This window comes from Salvelinus namaycush, chromosome 5, assembly GCF_016432855.1.
Source record: "Salvelinus namaycush isolate Seneca chromosome 5, SaNama_1.0, whole genome shotgun sequence".
In the NCBI taxonomy this organism is placed as follows: domain Eukaryota; kingdom Metazoa; phylum Chordata; class Actinopteri; order Salmoniformes; family Salmonidae; genus Salvelinus; species Salvelinus namaycush.
Window position 1 is genome coordinate 47,975,671 of NC_052311.1, and position 8,570 is coordinate 47,984,240.

At 44.5% G+C, this 8,570-nt stretch overlaps 1 protein-coding gene across 1 annotated transcript; it reads right to left on the minus strand.

Moving 5' to 3' along the window:
- Positions 1-60: 60 nt before the first annotated feature.
- On the minus strand, positions 61-2,349 carry LOC120047591 (von Willebrand factor D and EGF domain-containing protein-like). Its single transcript, XM_038993130.1, has 5 exons — positions 2,070-2,349; positions 1,781-1,876; positions 1,417-1,521; positions 1,034-1,129; positions 61-392 (listed from the first exon to the last, which is right to left on the minus strand). The coding sequence occupies exons 1-5, from the start codon at positions 2,308-2,310 to the stop codon at positions 283-285; spliced, it is 648 nt and encodes a 215-aa protein (XP_038849058.1). The 5' UTR covers positions 2,311-2,349; the 3' UTR covers positions 61-282.
- Between the last annotated feature and the right edge of the window lie 6,221 nt (positions 2,350-8,570).

An 8,570-nucleotide genomic window follows, 5' to 3' on the forward strand; every position in this document is an offset into this window, starting at 1 on the left:
TACTGTAAATCATCTGACTGCATGATAAGAAATGATTTCAAAAGAAAATAACAATAAACCTTTTATCCACATTTTATTCATTATATAGCACAAACCCAAAATTGTATAGTAGATATTAAGTTAACAGTCAAATGTTATTGTTAACACAAAAATCTGTGGTTCTTTATAAAAAAACATTTTTACCAAAGGCAGAGAGACGATATCTAAAGCACCAGATTTGGAATGAATACGGTTCTACATGGCCTCTGACTGGTCCTCTTTGACCTCTGACCTCTAAAGGGTTTAAAACACCTTCCTCTCCTCACAGTGTGGTCCAGAGTAAGGAGGGCGACAGCGGCACGAATCGGGAGACAAACACTTGCCTCCATTCAGACAGGGCCGGTGACACACAGCTGCAAGATAGAGAGAGAGGGAAGAGAGACGGAGGGAGGGGGAAATGAGAAAAAGAGATGTTACATTAAGAAAGAGAGGAAGGAGGGCTCACTATGTAGTCTCGTGGCCTCTTCACATCTGGGGAAAGACAGCTCTGAGAACAAAATCTCAAAACAGTAATTTTCAACAGGTATCTCATATTGACATGTTTCTCATTCAGTAGATTCTTTCAGGATAAAGGACAGTCAGATTTATACTTGTTATTATTTAGCATGCCTGATTAATTTCTCTGCTATCTATTGTTTGACCCAAGTGTGTCAGTGTGTTAAAAATTAACACACTTAACACACATCCAGAACAGATCAGTGATTAGGCTCCAGTTATGGGTTATACATTTATTTGGCCTGTTGCCTGTATCTGTGTAAGTGTGTCTGCAAGTGTGTGCATAATTTACCGTGGTTGTGTGTCTGTTGGGGTCAGAGTAAGAAAGTGCATGTCTGAAAATGTGTATAGTGTATGTTGGTTGTGTGCCAAATATATGAGAGCGTATAAGAGTGAACTGTGTATGATTCTCACGTTTTACATTACATTTTGTAATTTAGCAGACGTTCGTATCCAGAGCGACTCACAGTTAGTGCATTCATCTTAAGATCTCACTCACCAGTGTGGCAGGCTCCACCCAGCCAGCCCTCTGGACAGCTGCAGATTCCTGGGGCCACACAGCTGCCCCCGTTCCTGCACCCCTGGGGACAGATCGCTGGGGAAACATCGCAACAACGCATTCTCAACATTCTGGGAACCAATAAATCGCCATTATACCTTTGGCCATGTGAAGCGTTTTCTTTGTCCCATTCGGTCGTAATTGAATCAACTATTCTTTATTGTTTTAGTATGTGTGAAGGCATCTTAGCATTTCAATGAAGTTGTCAGAGGGTTCCGGAGAGGATTAATATGCTACTGTTGATTAATAGGCCAGCTGAGCAACCAGTCTCACTGCTGGTTTCACCTCTGTGTGGATTAGGCTAATTAAGGAGGTAAACAAACCCTCTTGGCATTTGGAGCCAGTCCAGCTGGAGGGGCAGATGCACTTGGCCACTCCGTTCACAGCGATGCAGTCGCCACCGTTCCAGCATCCACTATCACATTTCACTGGAAAAGATAGACATAAAATCAAATCATCCACTTAGCTCTCCATGTCCATGTTCATAACCTATACTATAGTACTAAGACTTAACTCCCCACCCTTTTCAAACCACACTATCTCTAAATAAAACATATTAGGTTACTTTTACTAGCCTACTGTAGTTACCAATGAATAAATATTATTACAATATTTAATCAGATTTTTAACATTAACCAAGAACCAACATACTGTATATCTAAAAGGTTAACAGAATTAGATAAGTACCTTTATGACAATATTTTCCTCCAAATCCAGAAGGACATCTGCATTTTCCAGGGCGAAGGCACTCTCCTCCATTCTTACATTTGGGATAGCAGTTAGCTGTTCAAAACAACAGACAATATATTCATCAGCACTCACCCAGTAAGTCATGCAACTTTTGCATCACATGTTGTGATGAAAAAATATATGATATACATATTTCATATACTCTCCAATGCATCACTTTTCTTTTCTAGTTTGGCTATTTTGTTTACTGTCTCCTTTCTAGGTAAATATAAAGTTGTAACATCACCATACTGGCAGGTCTCTCCCTCATAGCCGCGAGAACAGAAGCAGGTGTTGTTTCGGATGCAGATGCCAGCATGTTGGCACGGAGGGTCGCACGTCGCTTTGAGGTCAAAAACAAAGGGCACCGCCACCCCTCGCGGAGCGTCCGAGCGCGCAAAGCAGATGCCCACAAGCGCAACCAAGCAGGCCAGCAGCCCGACGTTCATCTTTATCGACGCAGGAAAGCAGCAGCGAGCGAGCACCATCCTCTTCACTTAGTGGACAATGGGAACTGGGGTTGAAACGAAGTTCTTCGAACAATGACACCTCAAGGTTTCTCTCCACGTCGCCCCCACTGATGGACAGAGATACTACAGCAGATGTTAGTCAGTAGAGAGAAAGGATACGGAGAGGACGGGACCTATGTGAAGCTTGCCACAATGTCGATTAACAACAATAGTGGAATTTGCGGTTTGGCTTTCAAATAAAAGTCCCTCATTGAAAGTGACGCAAACGGATAGAAATAGTGGTTTTCGTGACATATTTGAACTAGCTAATGCTAATAAAAGGTTGGATTATAAAATTATTGCATTGGGGGCATACATACACAACATGGCCAAAAGTATGTGGACACCTGTCCGTCCGACATCTCATTCCAAGATCATGGGCATTAATATGGAGTTGGTCCCATTTTGCTGCTATAGATGGACAATTCCAATGGACGAAAGTGGGCATCCGCCAAACCCAGATTCATCCGCCAAACCCAGATTCGTCCTGTGAAGATAGTGAAGCATGATTCATCATTCCAGGGAATGCATTTCCACTGCTCCAGAGTCCAGTGGTGGCGAGCTTTATACCACTCTAGCCGACGTGTGGCATTGCGCATGGTGATCTTGCGGCTGTTCGGCTATGGAAACCCATTTCATGAAGCTCCCGACGAACAGTTATTGTGCTGACTTTGCTTCCAGATACAGTTTGGAACTCGGTAGGTAGTGAGAACAGACGATTTTTACGTTCTACGCGCTTCAGCACTCAGTGGTCCCGTTCTGTGAGTTTGTGTGGCCTACAACTTTGTGGCCGAGCCGTTGTTGCTCCTAGACATTTCCACTTCACAATAACATCACTTACAGTTGATCGAGGCAGCTCTAGCAGGGCAGAAATTGGACAAACTGACTTGTTGGAAAGGTGGCATCCTGTGACGGTGACACGTTGAAAGTCACTGAGCTCTTCAGTATGGGCCATTCTACTGCCAATGTTTGTCTATGGAGACTGCATGGCTGAGTACTCGATTTTATACACCTGGCAGCAACGGGTGTGGCTGAAATAGCCAAATCCACTCATTTGAAAGGGTGTCCAAATTCTTTTGGCCAGGTATTGTATATGCACTGTACAGCCTTACCTATGGTGTGCACCTATGAAATGGGGTGTCTGCCTACTCAGTGACACGCGCAGAACAAAACTGTGTAGAGTTGGCAAATATTAGCTTCATAGCTCTCATCGCAGGACTTTGACTGTGGCAAATCCCCTCCCCATTTCATGGGTGCACACTTCATAGGTAAGACTATACAGTTCAATATGAATGTTCAATACGCACAATAGATTGGCTGGGGAGGGGATTTGCCATGGTCAAAGTCCTGCAATAAGAGCTATGACGCTAATATGTTTGACTCCAACACCATCATCAAGTTTGCTGATGACACAACGGTGGCAGGACTGATCACCGATGGCAATGAAGCAGCCTGTAGGGACGAGATCAGAGACCTGGTAGTGTGGTGCCAGGACAACAACCTCTCCCTCAACATCAGCAAGACAAAGGAGCTGATCGTGGACTACAGGAAATGGAGGGGCGAGCACACGCCCATCCACATCGATGGGGCTGTAGTGGAGCGGGTCAAGAGCTTCAAGTTCCTCTGCGTCCACGTCACTAAGGAATTAACATGATCCACACACACCCACACATTTGTGAAGAGGGCACAACAAGAGGCTGAAAAGATTTGGTATGGGCCCTCAGATCCTCAAAAAGTTGTACAGCTGCACCATTGAGAGAATCTTGATTGGCTGCATCACCACTTGGTACGTCAACTGCAATGCAAGGCACTACAGAGGGTGGTGAGTACGGACCTCTATACCAGGTGGTGTCAGGAGAAGGCCCAAAGAATTGTCAAAGACTCCAGCCACTAAAGTAATAAAGGCTCTGGAGCAACGAACCGCCCTTGCTGTCTCTGCCTGGCCGGTTCCCCTCTCTCCACTGGGATTCTCTGCCTCTAACCCTATTATAGGGGCTGAGTCACTGGCTTACTGGTGCTCTTCCATGCCGTCCCTAGGAGGGGTGCGTCACTTGAATGGGTTGAGTTGCTGACGTGGTCTTCCTGTCTGGGTTGGTGCCCCCCCCCCCTTGGGTTGTGCCGTGGCGGAGATCTTTGTGGGCTATACTCGGCCTTGTCTCAGGATGGTAAGTTGGTGGTTAAAGATATCCCTCTAGTGGTGTGGGGGCTGTGCTTTGGCAAAGTGGGTGGGGTTATATCCTGCCTGTTTGGCCCTGTCCGGGGGTATCATCGGACGGGGCCACAGTGTCTCCCGACCCCTCCTGTCTCAGCCTCCAGTATTTATGCTGCAATAGTTTGTGTCGGGGGGCTAGGGTCAGTCTGTTATATCTGGAGTACTTCTCCTGTCTTATCCGGTGTCCTGTGTGAATTTAAGAATGCTCTCTCTAATTCTCTCTTTCTCTCTTTCTTTCTCTCTCTCGGAGGACCTGAGCCCTAGGACCATGCCTCAGGACTACCTGGCATGATGACTCCTTGCTGTCCCCAGTCCACCTGGCCATGCTGCTGCTCCAGTTTCAACTGTTCTGCCTGCGGCTATGGAACCCTGACCTGTTCACCGGATGTGCTACCTGTCCCAGACCTGCTGTTTTCAACTCTCTAGAGACAGCAGGAGCGGTAGAGATACTCTCAATGATCGGCTATGAAAAGCCAACTGACATTTACTCCTGAGGTGCTGACTTGTTGCACCCTCGACAACTACTGTGATTATAATTATTTGACCATGCTGGTCATCTATGAACATTTGAACATCTTGGCCATGTTCTGTTATAATCTCCACCCGGCACAGCCAGAAGAGGACTGGCCACCCCTCATAGCCTGGTTCCTCTCTAGGGTTCTTCCAGGGTTTTAGCCTTTCTATGGAGTTTTTCCTAGCCACCGTGCTTCTACACCTGCATTTCTTGCTGTTTGGGGTTTTAGGCTGGGTTTCTGTACAGCACTTTGATATATCAGCTGATGTAAGAAGGGCTATATAAATACATTTGATAGACTGTTCTCTCTGCCACCACATGGCAAGCAGTAAGTCTGAAACATTTTACATTTACATTTTAATAATTTAGCCAACGCTCATATCCAGAGCGACTTACAATTAGTGCATTCATCTTAAGATAGCTAGGTGGGACAACCACATATCACATAGCTACTTTATTGGGGAAAAATGTATTATTAGAAAAGTCAGAGCTAGTAAGGGGGAAGAAAGTCAAGTGCAAGTGTTAGTTCACAAAGTGCTTTTTGTGTTGGGGGGTGAGGAGGGGTTCTGCTGTGGGATTATTTAAGAAACTCTTCGAATAGGTAGGGTTTCAGATGTTTCGGAAGATGGGCAGGGACTCTGCTATCCTAGCTTCAAGGTGAAGCTGGTTTCCACCATTCTGGTGCCAGCACAGAAAAGAGCTTGGACTGGGGTGAGCGGAAGCTGCCCTCTCGTAGGGGTGGGAGGGCCAAGAGACTTGAGGTGGCAAGAACGGGGTACTCGGGTTGGGGTGTAGGAGTTGAGCATAGCCTGAAGGTAGGGAGGGGCAGTTCCTCTTGCTGCTCCGTAGGTAAGTACCATGGTCTTTTAGTGGATGCGAGCTTCAACTGGAAGCCAGTGGGGTATGCAGAGGACCAAGGTGTCATGGTGGACTTGAGAAGGTTGAACACCAGGTCTGTTGCAGCGTTCTGGATAAGTTGCAGGGGTTTCATGGCGAAAGCGGGGACCCCAGCCAACAGCGAGTTGCAGTAGTCCAGACGGAAGATGACAAGTGCCTGGATTAGGACCTGCGCCGCATTCCTGTATGAGGTAGGATCATACTCAACGGATGTTGTTGAGCATGATCCTGCAGGAGTGTATCACTGCTTTGATGTTTGCAGAGAAGGACAGGGTGTTGTCCTAGGTCACGCCAAGGTTCTTTGAACTCTAGGAGGGGGACCGTGGAGTTGTCAACCATGATGGAGAAGTCTTGGAGCGGGCAGGCCTTCCCCTGGAGGACAGAGCTTGAGGGGGTGGATCGACATCCAAGCTGAGATATCTGATCTTCATCTAAGTCACAACAATAGACAAACACAGTCTGCTTAAACTAATAACACACAATCAATTATACGTTGTCATGTCTTTATTGAACACACGGTGTAAACATTCACAGTGCAGGGTGGAAAAAGTATGTGAACCTTTGGATTTAATAACTGGTTGACCCTCCTTTTTGCAGCAATAACCTCAACCAAACATTTTCTGTGGTTGCGGATCAGACCTGCACAACGGTCAGGAGGAATTTTGGACCATTCCTCTTTACAAAACTGTATCAGTTCAACAATATTCTTGGGATGTCTGATGTGAACCGCTCTCTTGAGGTCATGCCACAGCATCTCAATCGGGTTGAGGTCAGGACTGACTGGGCCACTCCAGAAGACGTATTTTCTTCTGTTGAAGCCATTCTGTTGTTGATTTACTTCTGTGTTTTGGGTTGTTGTCCTGTTGCATAACCCAACTTCTGTTGAGCTTCAATTGGCGGACAAATAGCCTAACATTCTCCTGCAAAATGTCTTGATTAACTTGGGAATTCATTTTTCCGTCGATGATAGCAACCTGTCCAGGCCCTGAGGCAGCAAAGCATCCCAAACCATGATGCTCCCTCCACCATGCTTTACAGTTGGGATGAGGTTTTGATGTTGGAGTGTTGATGTGCTGTGTCTTTTTTCTCCACACGTAGTGTTGTGTGTTCCTTCCAAACAACTCAACTTTAGTTTGATCTGTCCACAGAATATTTTGCCAGTAGCGCTGTGGAACATCCAGCTGCTCTTTTGCAAACCTCAGACGTGCAGCAATGTTTTTTTTGAACAGCAGTGGCTTCTTCCGTGGTGTCCTCCCATGAACACCATTCTTGTTTAGTGTTTTACGTATCGTAGACTCGTCAACAGAGATGGTAGCATGTTCCAGACATTTCTGTAAGTCTTTAGCTGACACTCTAGGATTCTTCTTAACCTGATTGAGCATTTTGCGCTGTGCTCTTGCAGTCATCTTTGCAGGACGGCCACTACTAGGGAGAGTAGCAACTTTCTCCATTTATAGACAATTTGTCTTACCGTGGACATCAAGGCTTTTAGAGATACATTTGTAACCATTTCCAGCTTTATGCAAGTCAACAATTCTTAATCTTAGGTCTTTTGATATCTCTATTGTTCAAGGCATGATTCACATCAGACAATGCTTCTTGTGAATAGCAAACTCAAATTTTGTGAGTGTTTTTTATAGGGCAGGGCAGCTCTAACCAACATCTCCAATCTCGTCTCATTGATTGGACTCAAAGGTAGATGACTCCTGACTACAATTAGCTTTTGGAGAAGTCATTAGCTTAGGGGTTCACATTTTTTTTACAGCCTACACTGTGTAAGTTTAAATTATGCATTCAATATAGACAAGAAAAATACAATCATTTGTGTGTTATTAGTTTAGATATACTGTGTTTGTCTATTGTTGGGATTTAGACAAAGATCAGATCACATTTTATGACCAATTTATGCAGAAATCCAGGTAATTCCAAAGGGTTCAACATACTTTTTCTTGCCACTGTAGCCTATCAAATGGTTACCCACTGCTGCTACTGTTTGTTATCTATACTGTTGCCTAGTCACTTTACAGTAACCCTACTTATATATACGTACATAGCTACCTCAATTACCTCGTACCCCTGCACATCGACTCGGTACTGGTACTTCCTGTATATAGCCATGTTATTTTTACTTGTCATTGTTATTGTTATTCACTCTGTATTTATTCCTCATGTCACTATTTATATTTTTTATTTTGTCTAGTATCTTTAACTCTGCATTGCACTGTTAGTCTACACGTGTTGTTTACGAAGCATGTGACAAATAACATTTGATTCGATTTTTAAAATATGTGTAAACTCTACAGTTGTAATTTGCGGGTGTCACTGAATAGGCTGAGACCCCATTCCATGGGTTCACAGACAGTGGTGTAAAGCTGTACAGTGCATATACTGTATGTATGACCCAAATGCAATTATGCAGTCAAATACATCCACAGTGGGATTAAAACATTTGTTTTACTATTTATTTTCAAATTAATGAAATATTGTATTTATTTAGAATTATAGAACCACAAGCAGGGCTTGTTTAGCATTATCTAGTCCAAATATGGCATAGTTCCACTATTTGTATCCGTTTGCATCACTTTCAATGTGGAACTTTGATTTTGAAGGCAACTT

Excerpts from the sequence above, each read along its gene's own strand:
- LOC120047591 (XM_038993130.1), bottom strand. The coding sequence starts at position 2,310 with ATGGTGCTCGCTCGCTGCTGCTTTCCTGCGTCGATAAAGATGAACGTC. Across the intron at positions 1,877-2,069 it reads GGGAGAGACCTGCCAGTATG|CTAACTGCTATCCCAAATGT; the intron begins GTGATGTTACAA and ends TGTTTTGAACAG. Across the intron at positions 1,130-1,416 it reads TGGCTCCAAATGCCAAGAGG|CGATCTGTCCCCAGGGGTGC; the intron begins GTTTGTTTACCT and ends ATGTTTCCCCAG.